Source organism: Bufo bufo, chromosome 10 (genome assembly GCF_905171765.1).
Source record: "Bufo bufo chromosome 10, aBufBuf1.1, whole genome shotgun sequence".
Lineage (NCBI taxonomy): Eukaryota > Metazoa > Chordata > Amphibia > Anura > Bufonidae > Bufo > Bufo bufo.
This window is the reverse complement of record NC_053398.1, coordinates 87,582,961-87,599,395: the sequence shown is the minus strand read 5'-3', so window position 1 is coordinate 87,599,395 and position 16,435 is coordinate 87,582,961. Positions and strand designations below refer to the sequence as shown.

General features: G+C 45.1%; 1 protein-coding gene across 5 annotated transcripts in view; it reads left to right on the top strand.

Moving 5' to 3' along the window:
* Positions 1–16,435, top strand: part of RASGRP2 (RAS guanyl releasing protein 2) — a 404,443-nt gene that overhangs the window by 111,511 nt on the left and 276,497 nt on the right. For all 5 annotated transcript variants that reach the window (XM_040409574.1, XM_040409572.1, XM_040409573.1 and 2 more), the window contains one exon: positions 10,402–10,504. In XM_040409574.1, coding sequence (XP_040265508.1) covers positions 10,402–10,504 — 103 coding nt within the window. The remainder of the gene's footprint in view (positions 1–10,401; positions 10,505–16,435) is intronic.

Below are 16,435 nucleotides of genomic sequence, written 5' to 3'. Positions count from 1 at the left end.
GCCATAAATAGCCCCATGTATACGTTTAAATTGGGTCTCTCTTCAAGTAGTGCAGATTATGTGCTTGCATATCAGCTCACAGCCTTGTAGAATATTATCAGATATAACAGGAACTTGCAATATCTTGGACCAGGTTTTGAATATTGAAGAAGGGTGGGTCGTCAGCAGGTGGTCTCGAAGTGTAAGATACATGGATGAGATAGAGTGGCAATGCTCCAGTCTATTTATGATATCATCAAAGGGGTAATTTACCATCTCACTATCTATTTTTCTTAAGTCTCTTTTGACAAAAGGAGGGGAGCTATAAGCATTGGAGGAATAGTGAATTTGGCAACTAGTGAATATTTTCCAGCACCTTAAAAAAATACCACGCTTTACTTGAGGCATTCATTAACTGCAGGAGAGTCACAACCCATTTGTCCTTCCAAAACCGAAAGGAGCTGGCGTCTTGTGCTGGGGAGAATTTGGGATCACCCCATACGGGTAGATATTTTGATATTAAGAAAGGTAACTGAAACCACTTCCTGATTTCTTTCCAGGTTGTGATAGTGTCCCGCAATATCACAGATTGTTTTACTGACTTGGGCAAATATGAGTACCTGGTATGATGCAGAGATATCAGATTCCAGGGTGAAGCCACCTACCCATTTGGTATGAATAAGCTTCTGTAACACAATTCTAGTTTATTGGCCCATGTGAAGCGAGTGAAAACACTGTTGCTTGAGGGGGTTTTCCTTATTTTTATGCCCAAGTACCAAATGTGTGATGTTGCCCGTTTCAACCCTCTGCCCAGGGTCTCCCAAAAATGGAATGGAAGAGGCTTCCCCAGTTCCAGAATTTCACTTTTTCCAGGGTTGATATGATAGCCCGTTAAAAAATAAGAGGACATCATCCGCAAATAATGTGACCTTCACTTCTTGGGTGTCGACTGTTATACCCTTATACAGTGTAGAAGATTCTGAATCGCAAGCCAGGGGTTCTATTGCTATATTAAACAATAAAGGCAAAAGGGGGCATCCCTGTCTTGTGCCTTTATTTAAATGGAATGGGGCAGGCAGAAAGCCTGGTGTATGTATTTGGGCTGTGGGGTTTGTGTATAAGGCTGTTAAAAATGACCTGAAAGCACCCCTTATACCCATCTTGTCCAACACTCCCTCTATCATCTGATAGATCATTTGATATTGTAAATTGCCTTTTCTGCATCTAAGGTCAGGGGGAGACTGGCTATAGACTGTACAAGGAAATTTCCAAGTGGGCCGATGCCCAGGGGGCTGCCAAAGCCATCCTCAGGCCGCCGGTCAGATACATAGCGATCTGATGCTCTCATCATTAATTAATGCTAGGTACCTGGTACTTAAGCACCTGGCTGGCGGAAGAAAGTGCCCTCATGCATTCAACTGTATTGCCGTCCTCAGGAGGCAGCAGTATTTCATGGTGCACCGTGTATTTGGTTCTGCTGGGGCAGTATTTTGTGCTGTACTACAGTATTGTTGGCCCTGCCTACTTATAATGGCCCTGACTTCTGTCATTTGGGACCCAATGTCACGAATAATGAGAAGAGGAGGGACACCAGAAAGACAACAGAAGGGGGAGGACAAAGGACTAGGCCTCAAGGCTAGGGAGAAGTGAAAGGTCATCTCCTAGGAAACCCCTAGATCTGGCCCTGACTACAGTCAGTATGTATAGACCCTGAGGGTGGGAAAATACATACGCCAGAACCTAAACCCTAGGAGCCCTGAGATTCCTTAAAGGTAGTGAAAGTGAATGAGACTACTGGTTCCTTCCAGGTGAACGAACCAGCGTCTCCCTGAGACCTAGTAATAACAAGCACAAGGGAACAACCAAATACAAGAGCAGTAAAACTTATCTTATAGAAAATGGATGAGCAGGAACACAAGCAAGGTCCACACACCAACTCCTCCAAATCCAAGCAGAGAATATCAACCGCATGGTATGAAGTGTGAAACCAAACTAAATAGGGAAGCAGTAATGACCGCCAGCTGCACATGAAAAGAGGTGTGGTCATTACCAAACAACAGCACTGAGAATCAAGAGACTGTGAGTTAACCTCACATGCAGTTAGTCTCTCTGATCTTCTAACCTCTGTCACAGAAGGTACCGTGACACCCGCCTACAATATGGGGCCGCAATTAGTTTTTATTCCAGGGTCTCTTTAAGTTCCCAGTCCGCCCCTGTATAAGGCACTATAGTGGGGTGTTCATCTAGTGTGGCAGATGTATATATCCTATGTAAGACCGCTAGCAGTTTTCTGATGTTAGTTATGGCCTCATGTATCTTTATGAATCCTAAGTGGGCTGTTACAATTAAGTTTGGGAGGAAATGGGCCAAGTGATCTGCTATTATTTTAGAGATCAACTTTAGATCAATCAGTGAGATTGGCCTATAGTAATTACGGTCTTGACTATCTTTGCCTGCTTTGGGTAGTAGTTCAATATAGGCTACTTTAGAGGCATCTAGTATTTCTCCTTTCCCTAAGATGCCATTAAAGTAGGTGCATAGGGTTGGAGTGATATGGTCCACTAAAGTATGATAAAATTCCCCCGGGTATCCATCTGGGCCAGAGGTCTTAGAGTTATAAAGACTTTTGATGGTTGTTTTAATTTCTTCCTCAGTGATCTGTCTGTTTAGGAGAGGGTAACTTTGTATACCACTGTGTGAGGTAGTGTTGTTTAAGTATAAGGAGGCAAAAAAACTGTTGGAAGATATAATTTATCTTACAGAAGTCCAATGTTAGGGTGCCCTCGGGTGAACACAGCGTTTTTATGTGAGAGGAAGGATGTTTCCCCTTGGGTAGTCTTGCTAGGCATTTGCCTGATTTATTCCCAAACGCAAGAGCTTCTTGTCCATGGATGTTCTCTAACCAGTGGTCAAACACATGTTTGGCAGCCACCCATCTATCCCCTTTGTCGGGGGTTCGGTCTTGAATGAAGCATGTATACACCTGTCTAAGGTAATTGCTGGCTGTTGCATATTTCAGATGTGTTGTACAGGTGTGAGGTGATTTTTTAGCGGCAGCCCAAGAGATGAGAAGGTTGTCCCAGTGGGTTGTATTTTCTACTCTGTGTTCCAGCCACCAGCCTTTGAGCAAGTTGTGAAAAGCTTCATCCTCTGCCAAGTAGGCAGGTGTAATGACCGGCGTCACGCAAAGGGAGGGAAATGGGAAGGCCCTGTCCAAGGGAGAGGGAAAGGTGGTGACCCCTGACTCACCTTGCAGCTGGCACCTGACTGCCCTGACATCCCTAGACGGGTTCCTCACCCGTACGCCGATCACATGCCTAAACCCTGGCTTTCCCTAAGATGAGCCCTGTGTAGTGAACGGGGCGGTGGGATCACTAGTCCGCACCACTGACACTAAGAGGAAAACACCAAGGAGAGGACAGACAATACAGACAAACATATAATCCCAGGTGGGCGACAACAGCAGACCACCAAGGCCCAACAGGGATCCGGAGGGTAACGTTCTGGAACAACAACCAGGGAACACAGCTACACAGCTCCAGTGGGTCAGTATAGAAGTCCAGGCAGGAAGCTCTATATCTGGCAACCAGAGAAGTGGGAGATGGGAATATAAGGAGGGTGGGATTGCTGGACAAGAAACAGCTGAGGAGGAGAAGCTACGGATCCCTGAGTGAGCCAAAAAGGATTGCAAGGCAAACCCAGAAAGCTACCATTACGAAACAGCACTGTCTTTGTACATCGAACGCGCAGCCACCCGCTGCGACTTCCTGACCCCGGGTATAACGGAGTCAGACGTGGCTCTTGACACCCTCGTGACAGCAGGGAAGCGCCATAAAATGTCCGAGTCTTTAGGGATATTATCATATATAATTTAGATTGGAGTATGGTCTAAAATAACCATATCATGTTTCGAGGTATCTAAGACTGGCTGGCTAGAGAATTATGAATGAAGATATTGTCAACGCGAGACCAGCTGGAATGGGCATGGGAGAAATATGTAAATTCCCTGTCACTGGAATGGGAGATCCTCCATGTGTCATGCAAGGTAGAATTAGCAAGTAAAGGTATTAGGCATTTTTCTCTAGGTCTAACCAGTGATTGTGAAGTGGAGCTGTGTTTCCTGTCTTCCAATGGGGACAGAACTGAGTTCAAATAACCACCTACAGGTGAAACTTGAAAAATTTGAATATCGTGCAAAAGTCCATTTATTATTATCGTGCAAAAGTCCATTTATTATTATCGTGCAAAAGTCCATTTATTATTATCGTGCAAAAGTCCATTAAAAGGAATTGCATTAATACAGCTTAAAATTAGAATATTGTGAAAAGGTTCAATATTCTAGGCTCAAAGTGTCACACTCTAGTCAGCTAATTAATCCATACCCCCTAAGCAAAGGGTACCTCAAAATTGTAACTTTGGGGTTTCATATGCTGTAAGCCATAATCATCCAAATTATAGCAAATAAAGGCTTAAAATATCTCGCTTTGCATGTAATGAGTCTATCTCATATATTAGTTTCACCTTTTAAGTTGCATTACTGAAATAAATGAACTTTGCACGATATTCTAATTTTTCGAGTTTCACCTGTACTATCTTAAGCGGGATATCGTCGGTTAGGAGTTTGGTTTCCACAGACTCAAAGAAGGCTGCATTGTCTCCATTGGGACCATATAAATTATAGACACTCTATTTTTCCCCTTTATGCTGGAATATGATAAGTGTCCACCTACCCTCCTTCAATAAGAGAGAATTAGAAGTTTTTATGAATCAGGATGACGGGGGTAATGCAGTCCACCAATATTGGCAATAGGACCTCACTTTTTCTGATTGAGAGAACAATAGCCTCCCTCCTTCCCCCAAGAACTATTGAGTAGATGGTAACGCAGTCTCAGGATATTTGACAGTTGACATGTCAAATCGTTCACTCCATCTCAAATAATAATACCCACTAAGAAGGTGAGAGTTATAGGTGAAGATACAGTGAAAAAAAAGAGAATAAAAAAAAGTCATGTCACATAGCCTCAGAGGTGTCTGGAAGAGACTCGGGCTAGCGGGCTTGATGGAAGGGTTGACAGGTTCCATCTGCGATGTTCTGGCGTTTGCCAGTGTATATGATCCATTCTCAGGTAAGTATTGTTGGAGGGCCTGTGTTGCCATCTCAGGAGATGTAAAAGTTACCAGGTTGCCCCATCGGGCACGAATACTCTGAGATTTACTGGATAAGTCAATTGAAACCAGATCTAGTGGCGTATCAGTGTGGTACAAAGGGTGCTAAAGATGCATCTCTTCTGCATCACCTCCATGTAATAGTCCTCAAAGAGTAGAATCCTTCAGAGGCATTCTTCGTTGACGAAAAACACAGAGAATTTCCTGCTTATCAAAATCCAAGAAATGCATGATGACTTGTCTAGGAGTCCCACTCTGATCTCGTCTGGCAGTCGAGGTAGGAGGAAAGATTAGGATCAGGGTCCACTTTGTGTGCTCTTTCAACCCTGCATCAGTGTCGTAGGCCCAGTGCCGCTGGGAGATCCTCCTCACCGACTCCAGTATCCCCAACATGTGGAAGTTATTGCATCTGATTTTCCAGATCGTCTAGCTTCTGAAGAACACGTTTATTTTCGGCAGTAAGGGCCTTCACTTGGGCTTGTGTTTTTGCAAAATTATCCTACAACACATTTATGTGGTGCTTGGCTTAACCTAAGCATGTGGTATGTTGCAAAACCTCGGCCTACAGGCGGGAGAGAGATGTTTGGATGATGGTTTCCAGTTTTTTCGCCACCTCAATGGCAACTTGTTTATATGTCCTCAGGTTGTCTGTTTCTAGGGTGCTCCATATGGATGGCTCCAGGGTAGCAGGAGGGTTTGAGCTTGCATGGGAAAATTACAGGGCCTGCGTATCCACTTAGTCTGGCGCCATATTTAGTGGCAAAGACACAGCGTTGTCATCTCGTGCAAGCTGTTTCTGGGTGCTAGGCAGGAGGTAGTGCTCCATTCTCCTGTGAGGCGGTATTGAGGCGAGCTCTGGAAACCCGGGTTCTATAAGACTGCCATTTTGCAGAATAGCTGGTCGGGTGAGAGCCTCGGGAGCGGGAGAGATGCCACACATATCTCTACATCTCAGCGCTGGAGCCGGAAGTCCTTTCTTATTTTTTTTCTATATCATATTTATCCATCTATCTAGCCATCTATTTGTCTACCTATCCATACCTCCAAACTATTCCGTCCCGGAATGGCTGGGGCATGTCTTGCTTTCAACTGTATCTTTGTCCCGAGGATGCAAATACAGCACAGGCCAGTGGATGGGGTGCTTTGTTCATCGGGTTGGGGACTAGGTGAGAAGATATTTTTTTTTAAAATAAAGATACCGGAGCAAGTCAACTATAATTTTAATTTATTTATGTAGTGTGCATGAACCAATATAAATACATCTAGGTCTGTGCCAAATATAGAGGCGCAGTACACACATGTATTCTGGGATATACATAGAACAAAAACACCCATTATTTTTTTGTCTATTGGTTGGTGACTTGTCTCTCTATACAGTGCATGCGCACTATGTACAGCTGGATGTGACTTTCTAGTCACGTGCCGTTCTCGAAAGGCCTGTGTACATGATTTTGGCTGCCCGGTTTCAAATTGATATAGAACAATGAACGTGTCAATCATTATTGAGCACACGTTAATGATTCTCACCACTAATGCTGTTGTTGCAGAGGATGCTTGCCCGCCCCCTAACCAGGCAAGCGGCTCCTAATCAGTTGGCGTCCAATGCCTGCTGATGTCAGCTGGTTGTAAAGGAGGCTGCCTGTCGCCACTGGTCTGGTTGGGGGGCGGGCTAGTATTCTCATGCTCAGCGCAAACTCAGGAAAACGTTCTCGCACATGTGCTGTGGTGAAGGAGTGCAGCAGGCAGATCAGAACAGTGTCATCAATAATGATTAACATGTTCATTGTGGGTTACAACCAAGCAGACACGATCATGCGTATAGTAAACGGCAAGTGATTCTGGGGCAAGGAGGAAGAGACTGGGGCGTACCACACAACCAGAAAGCGCATTGCTAGCCTGATAGAATATTTTTATTGAGCATGATTCTGAAACTTGTTGCACACAGCAAGGGAGGGGCCCATGAAATCTAAATGTAAAATCTCAGAATACACCTTTAAGCATGGGAATACCTCTTTTAAGGGGGCAGGCTGAAAATTAACTTCTAAAGGGTCATGGGCCCTGGTGTAAGAGTTCAGCTTGGGCCCCCCTTCCCTCAGTGCTTTGTGGCCAGGGGCAGGGAAGCACATATCCTTTGTGCTTCCTAAGGCTAAAATTGAAACTTTCTATAATACCGGTGTCTTCTTATGCAGCACAAGGGTCTTTGGGCCCCCTCAGGTTGCTGGGCCCGGTAGCGGCTGCTACTTCTGCACCCCCTATAGCTACACCCTTGTAAAGTAATGAAATGTAACCAAAAAGAAGTTTTTATTTTATGCAATATTGGCCATTTTATTATCTAGCCCAAAACAATTGTTTTAACTGACTATAAGTGATAGCAATGCTGTAAACTGCAGGTCTGTAAAAGTAAAATATTTCCCCCCTACTCCTCTACAGACAGTCAGTGTACCACTTAGAGGTTTAGGACAGTGTCATGATGGGAACCATCAGAAGTGAAGTAGAGGAGAATGAGTTGATATGATATCATTAGTCCCTTCATTAGTTTTATTTACTGTAACTCTCTATAGCCTGCAGTGAAATTGTTCTGCTTAGCTGGAGAAGCGTTTTTCTTCTAAACTGTTATTCTGCTGCAGCAGAGTAGTAGAGAGCATGGTGGACATATTCATGAGTGATGTCATTGTTTAGTTGAAATATAGCATTGATTGGTTATTTATGTGTATGATGTAGAAATGCATATGTGCTAACTGTAATATCTGGTAGTGTTTAGTGACATATTCATATTGCAACAATATTACATGTTGCTTACTCTTACCATCTACAAACATGAACATTGCAAAACATTTTTTTCAATAATTGTCCTCAGAATACATGCTGCTAATTAAACGGTTTGCTGTACTATTACTAAGGCAACCCCATTTTTATATGCTGGTTGGAATCAGCAGCTCTCACTCTTGTAGGTGTACAACCAGTATGTATAATGATTAAATGCCCTTTGATAACAGCTTATAGATTTTCATTTGGGAAGTGCAATCACACTTACATGGCTTCATTACAAAAAGGGATGCAAATGTGCTCTTACAAGCTCTGCCTCTAATGCCACCAAATGTAAGGCCACTATCCTAGAAGTCAATGTTCAGCTCTTTAAATAAGCCTTGAGATATGACTTGGATAATAATTAAGCCATCACCTCATCTGCAGGCAGCTGTTTCAGGGTGATTGCCCCTCATCAGTGCGGAGCAGAGAGTACTGGCTTAACTGGGTGAGAGGCCTGTCAGGATTTAGGGGGTACTATCTCTCCTTATAGAGAGTGCCTTAATCGGTGTGAGGAGACTTATAGGCCATACATGCTCCTCTGGAATTCTGGGAAGAAAGGGATGCAAATGAGCTCTTAACAAGCTCTGCCTCTAATGCCACCAGATCTAAGGCAGCTATCGAGTCATGTCTCAAGGCTTATTTAAAGGGAGTCTGTCACCTCCATATGGCCATATACAGTGCTTACATTGTCCTATAGCACACCTATACATGAATGTAATGGTACCTTTGTCTTCTTCTTTACACTTGCAGAAGCTGGAAAAACGAACTTTGATTCATATGCAAATGAGCACTCACAAGTGCCCAGGGGCAGCGTTCACTGTGTTGGAGCCCAGGCTGCTCTGCCTTTTTTCATTGTTTCCCTGCCCCAGCCTCTGCCTATGCCTGCCCTCCTATTCCCTTGCGTCATCCTTCGGTCCGGTCGAGATCCCGCGCCTGCGCACTGCCTCGCTGGGTCGGGGCATGCACACTGCGATGCCCATTGTTGGCATGGTATCACTTTAACTACTGTGCATGCGCCGGCGAACGGTGCGAAACCAGCGGCAATGTGATGTTTGCCGGCACATGTGCAGTAGTTAAAGCGATGCCGTGCCCACAATGGGCATCGCAGTGCACATGCTCCAGCCCGGCGAGGCAGTGCGCAGGCACGGGATCTCGGCCGGACCGAAGGATGACACAAGGGAATAGGAGGGCAGGCATAGGCAGAGGCAGAGGCTGGGGCAGGGGCAGGGAAACAATGAAAAAAGGCAGAGCAGCCTGGGCTCCAACACAGTGAACGCCGCCCCTGGGCACTTGTGAGTGCTCATTTGCATATGAATCAAAGTTCGTTTTTCCAGCTTCTGCAAGTGTAAAGAAAAAGACAAAGGTACCATTACATTCATGTATAGGTGTGCTGTAGGACAATGTAAGCACTGTATATGGCCATATGGAGGTGACAGACTCCCTTTAAATAAGCCTTGAGACATGACTCGATAGATGCCTTAGATCTGGTGGCATTAGAGGCAGAGCTTGTTAAGAGCTCATTTGCATCCCTTTCTTCCCAGAATTCCAGAGGAGCATGTATGGCCTATAAGTCTCCTCACACCGATTAAGGCGCTCTCTCCCCAAGGAGAGATAGTACCCCCCAAATCCTGACAGGCCTCTCACCCAGTTAAGCCAGTACTCTCTGCTCTGCACTGATGAGGGGGCAATCACCCTGAAACAGCTGCCTGCAGATGAGGTGCTGGCTTATCTAATATCCAAGTCATGTCTCAAGGCTTATTTAAAGAGCTAAATATTGACTCATAGGATAGCTGCATTACAGCTGGTGACAATAAAAGGCAGAGCCTATTAAGGGGTTATTTTCATGAGACAACCCTTTAACCTGGTAATAACTTGTATTCTCTTGATGTACTGCAGGCAAAAAAAAAACATGGAAGTTTTATTTGTTATTCTTAAAAGCGTTGTCTCAAATAGCATTTATTACGTAGAGAAAGTTAATATAAGCCACTTTCTAATGTATTGTTATTATTCATATTGCTTCCTTTGCTGGCTGGAACAATTATTCCATCACATTATACACTGCTTGTTTCCATGGTTATGACCACCCTGCAATCCATCAATGGTGGTCGTGCTTGCAGTGATCGCTAATGCCATTGCTCATGTCCATACTGACTCATTGTTTGCTTGCAGCAGATCGTTTTTACACAGCACGATCTCCTGTGGGCAAACAATGATTTTTGTCTGTGCACAAACGATCGGATTACCTGAAGAATGAGCTTTTCGCTCGTTCATTGGGTAATCGGCGGTACATTTACACCTCCAGATAATCACTAATGTGTGTTCCTATGGACGCTCATTAGCGTTTATCTTTAGGATTCTCAGCCTGTGTAAAGAGTTATCCCAAGCTTCAGATTAAGTATTAACACTCCATAATTATGTATAATTTCTCATACCATTTTCTTTGTTTAGACTCAGACGGGAAACCTAAGGATAAGGAACTGGTTCAGATGTTTCTCATGATGCATCCCTGGTACATCCCATCTGGGGATCTTGCTAAGAAGCTCTTTTCTCTATATCCTTTAAAAAAAATGGATAAATTGCATTTTGATGTAACTTTCATGTTAGGTAAACCCTAGAACTTTTTTACTTCCGTCCACAGGTGTTGTCCCTTAAAAAGTTCCAGGGCTCTAGGATCGGACTCAGTATAGCTACAGGGAGTGCAGAATTATTAGGCAAGTTGTATTTTTGAGGATTAATTTTATTATTGAACAACAACCATGTTCTCAATGAACCCAAAAAAATCATTAATATCAAAGCTGAATATTTTTGAAAGTAGTTTTTAGTTTGTTTTTAGTTTTAGCTATTTTAGGGGGATATCTGTGTGTGCAGGTGACTATTACTGTGCATGATTATTAGGCAACTTAACAAAAAACAAATATATACCCATTTCAATTATTTATTTTTACCAGTGAAACCAATATAACATCTCAACATTCACAAATATACATTTCTGACATTCAAAAACAAAACAAAAACAAATCAGTGACCAATATAGCCACCTTTCTTTGCAAGGACACTCAAAAGCCTGCCATCCATGGATTCTGTCAGTGTTTTGATCTGTTCACCATCAACATTGCGTGCAGCAGCAACCACAGCCTCCCAGACACTGTTCAGAGAGGTGTACTGTTTTCCCTCCTTGTAAATCTCACATTTGATGATGGACCACAGGTTCTCAATGGGGTTCAGATCAGGTGAACAAGGAGGCCATGTCATTAGATTTTCTTCTTTTATACCCTTTCTTGCCAGCCACGCTGTGGAGTACTTGGACGCGTGTGATGGAGCATTGTCCTGCATGAAAATCATGTTTTTCTTGAAGGATGCAGACTTCTTCCTGTACCACTGCTTGAAGAAGGTGTCTTCCAGAAACTGGCAGTAGGACTGGGAGTTGAGCTTGACTCCAACCTCAACCCGAAAAGGCCCCACAAGCTCATCTTTGATGATACCAGCCCAAACCAGTACTCCACCTCCACCTTGCTGGCGTCTGAGTCGGACTGGAGCTCTCTGCCCTTTACCAATCCAGCCACGGGCCCATCCATCTGGCCCATCAAGACTCACTCTCATTTCATCAGTCCATAAAACCTTAGAAAAATCAGTCTTGAGATATTTCTTGACGTTTCAGCTTGTGTGTCTTGTTCAGTGGTGGTCGTCTTTCAGCCTTTCTTACCTTGGCCATGTCTCTGAGTATTGCACACCTTGTGCTTTTGGGCACTCCAGTGATGTTGCAGCTCTGAAATATGGCCAAACTGGTGGCAAGTGGCATCTTGGCAGCTGCACACTTGACTTTTCTCAGTTCATGGGCAGCTATTTTGCGCCTTGGTTTTTCCACACACTTCTTGCGACCCTGTTGACTATTTTGAATGAAACGCTTGATTGTTTGATGATCACGCTTCAGAAGCTTTGCAATTTTAAGAGTGCTGCATCCCTCTGCAAGATATCTCACTATTTTGGACTTTTCTGAGCCTGTCAAGTCCTTATTTTGACCCATTTTGCCAAAGGAAAGGAAGTTGCCCAATAATTATGCACACCTAATATAGGGTGTTGATGTCATTAGACCACACCCCTTCTCATTACAGAGATGCACATCACCTAATATGCTTAATTGGTAGGAGGCTTTCGACCCTATACATCTTGGAGTAAGACAACATGCATAAAGAGGATGATGTGGTCAAAATACTCATTTGCCTAATAATTCTGCACGCAGTGTATAGCTAGCAGCATAGACATAGCTAACAGTGTAGGCAGAGCTAGTGGCGTGGGCAGAATTATCAGAAAGCAACATGTTTGTGGATGCGGTCATGTAAATAAAGACCATTGTTTTACACATAGGTATTGTGGTGGGTACAACGATTAATCTAATAACAAAATACAAATTAAAAGAACGTTTTTCTTTAGAAAAACTCATCAGCCCTCCATAGCATCAGGTTCCCCCATGCCATCAGGCCCCCCCAGTGCCATCAGGCTGCCCCCCTAGTGCCATCAGCTTCCACCCCATGCTATCAGGCTCTCCCCCAGTGCCATCAACTTCCCCCTCAGTGCTATCAGCTTCCCCCCAGTGCCATCAGCTTCCCCACCAGTGCCAACAGCTGCCCCCACAGTGCCATCAACTGCCCCCACAGTGCCATCAGCATCCCCCCTAGGGCCATCAGATGCCCCCCCCCCAGTGCCATCAGATTCCATCCTGTGCCATCAAACCCCACCAGTGACATCAGGCTCCCCCCAGTGCTATCATCTGCCCCTTCAGTGGCATCAGCTGCTCCCTCAGTCTCATCTGCTGCCCCCCAGTGCCATCAGCTGCCCCCTCAGTGCCATCAACTGCCCCTCCAGTGCCATCATCTGCACCTCCAGTGCCATCAGCTGCCCCTTGGGTTTCCCAGCCGTTCCTCTCAACAACTCATTCAGAGGACCCGCTATCTTTGCGTAGTCTTTGATGAACCGCCGGTAGTACCTGGTCAGTCCAAGGAAGGCCTTCAACTCCTGCACCGTTCTGGGCACTAGCCATTCTTGTATTGCAGTCACTTTGTCTTGGGACAGCAGCACTCCGTCTTGGGACACTGTATGGCCCAAGTACTTGATCTCCCTCTTGAAGAGATGACCCCTCTTTGGCTTTACCTTCAAGGATTGCAGTCGCTTGAGTACCTGCCCTAGTCAATTCAGGTGTTCTTGAAAGTAGCGGAGTACACAATGATATCGTCCAGGTATATCAGAGTGGCTTTAAAATTCAGGTCTCCCAGACATCTCTCCATCAGCCGCTGGAAGGTACCCAGGGCATTAGACAGCCCTAATGGCATTCTGTTGAATTCAAATAGTCCCATGTGGAGTATGAATGCTGTCTTCGCCCTGTCCTGCTCTGCCACTGGTACCTGCTTGCTAGATCCAGGGTGGAGAAGTATTTTGCCCGTCCTAGAGCCATCAGAGACTCCTTAATGCGAGGCAGAGGGTATGAGTCTCGCGCGGTGCACGCATTCAACTGCCGGTAATCCACACAAAATCGAATAGTGCCGTCCTTCTTCTTGACAAGCACCACTGGGGCTGCCCAAAGGCTCTGGTTACCCTGCACCCCTCCGGAATCTATCATCTGTTTCAACAATGTCTTTCCTTCCTGGTACAACTTGGGCGAAATCTGCCGATATCTCTCCCGAATTGGAGGAGTGTCCCACTCGGTATCTCATGCGTGATAGCATCTGTGCAGCCAACGTCATCGGCATGGCGGGCAAACACAATCTGATTCTTCCACAGCATGGTTTCAACTGCTTTCAAGCGGTTATGAACTGAGAGCCTTCACATCTATCTCCATTTGGTTCAAGATGGTTCTCCCATTCTATTCTGGGGTCAGCGCCTCTTCTGCACTGGCAGTAACTGCCAGGGTCCAAACAGTCAGTGCCATCAGCTGCCCCTCCAGTGCCCTTAGCAACCCCTCCAGTGCCATAATATGCCTCTCCCAATGCCTTCAGCTGCCGCCAGTGCCATCAGCTGCCCCCTCAGTGCCTTCAGCTGTGCCATCCCCAGTGCCATTATCTGTGTCCCTCCCCCAGTGCTATCAGGTTCCCCCCAGTGCCATCAGGTCCCCCCCCAGTGCCATCAGCTACCCTCCTAGTGCCATCAGCTGCCCCCCAGTGCCATCAGCTTCCCCCCAGTGCCATCAGGTTCCCCCCTGTGTGACCAGCTGCCCTCCAGTGCCACCAGCTGCCCCCAGTTTCACCATCTCCCCCTCCTAGCCATGTCCCCAGCTGCAGTGAAATAAAATACTTACCTCTCCTCGTCCATCTTCTTCTTTGTGCGATGCACTATCCTCCTGACGTCACACAGCGTCAGGTCATAGTGCACGCTTAAGTGTACTATGTCCTGACAATGTGTCAGGAGGACAGTGCAGCACGGTGTGGGCTGGCGGATGACCACAGAGCGGTGAGTAGTAGCAAGTTTGAATATAATAAACCGGCACTCTTCACTTGGTCGGACACACAGAGAGCAATGTATGTAATATGTACAGTATTTTTCGCCCCATAAGACGCACTTTCCCACCCCCCCAAAAGTGGGGGGAAAGTGCCCCTGCGTCTTATGGGGCTAATGCTGGCAATTTACATCGCAGTCTGCGATGTATTAGTGAGGAGGGAGGAGGGACTGTAGTAGGCGGGGAGAGCGGCGGGCAGTGCAGGCACTGTACTCTGTCCCCGCCGCTCAGTATGTACTGTATTATACGTAGTGTTAATCATAATATCTAAACTGAATAATGATGCGCTCCGCTTGCTTACCCTGTGCTTACCGGTACATGTCACGCTCCTGTAGTAAGCACTAGCAGCTAGCAGGCAGGCCGGGCAGCCGTAGCTCACTGAGGTCACGTGCCTGCTCCGCCTACTTTATAAATGAAGTAGGCGTATTTTGCTGCGGGTTTGTTTATGCTTTCATCACCATATGACCACTGAACATCTTGGAAGCACTTCCAATTATAACCTTCCCTAAAAACTGCTAACAGTGAGCGCCGACCGGTCCGAGACACGTGGGACGCCAGACAGAAACGTGACGTCATACACACGTGGGACGCCGAAGGAGAAAACTTACAGCACAAAGTCCTGAAAGGCACATTGGCAGCTACGACCAGCAAAACCATCGGAGAAGGTAAATACAGTCAGGGTGCGAGCCTTGATATCGTGTGGGACGCCACACTAGGCTTAGCACCGGACTGACATACTAATACCCTGTTAATAACAGTGACTGGTACAAAACTTAAAGTAAGGCAACAATAGACTATTAACCCTCTAACCAACGAACTTATTGCATTGAAAGCCATCTGGGGCTCATCAACAGACTCACCACTTTAGAGATTACAGAGTGACACTTTATGACCGATTTTTCTATTGGGGGATTGGATTAATGGATAGCAATATATGGTGGAAATGATCGCTGAATGACCATTCGCTCTGCCACCCATATATTTGCACATTGACCATTCACAAAAAACTATCTTACGCCTGATTATAGGCTACCATTGAGGAAATCCACATATTCTATTGACGCGCCACTACAATTACAGGGAATCCACTCCCCACTAAAAGGGTGAAACCAGGATACGCACTTTTATAATCCCACCATGTATTAATCTTTGCAATTATATAATTTTACCATGTATTAACTATATATACTATTTTTATCAGTTTTTTGTACCATTTTATGGAAGGGTAATACCCCTCCCCTTCCTCTAAGTGATTTTTCTTTTACTATAAAGAAACTACCTCTACGATTGACGTTCAAATGAAATAAATGTACATTTTACATACATTGCTCTCTGTGTGTCTGACCAAGTGAAGGTTTATTATATTCAAATTATATATCTAACCTCTTCTGATTGGGTGAATCAGCTAAACCTTGAGCACCTATACATCGTATTGGTTGGGTGAGCCACCAGTAACCCACATTTTCTTCTCTATTTGAGTAATAGCAAGTGCTTCACTCACGCTCCGAGGTCACATGACACAAATGAATCGATGCAAAAAATTTGCATGAAGGAGTTTTTGTGTCGAGTTACTCAATTCAATCAATTAATCGTTTCAGCCCGACTCTGTACAAGTAATTACTGTAAAGTTAAGTCTAGTGACTTGCAGGTGACCTCGGCATTGATTGTAGATGTTCTCTTTACATTTTTTCTCCTTTTGGCCAAGATCACTATGATGTCCTCTCCTGACGGCTGCACAGCTTATGAAAAAGTGTACACCACAAACTGGACTCCAGACCAGATGCCCATTTCCCAGAGCTTATACCTACTAGGTGTGTGTAGTTATCAAACAGATTAGATAGATGATAAACAGAAAGTACTTCAAGGCTAGCTCTTTAATACTTACAAGCCTAAGTTGATCTAGAGCAAGACAAAAACCACTCTAGATCCAATTCGCCATGGAATGAACATGAAAAAAATTGCTTTCTGACCAGTGCTGCCAATTGGACAGATCTC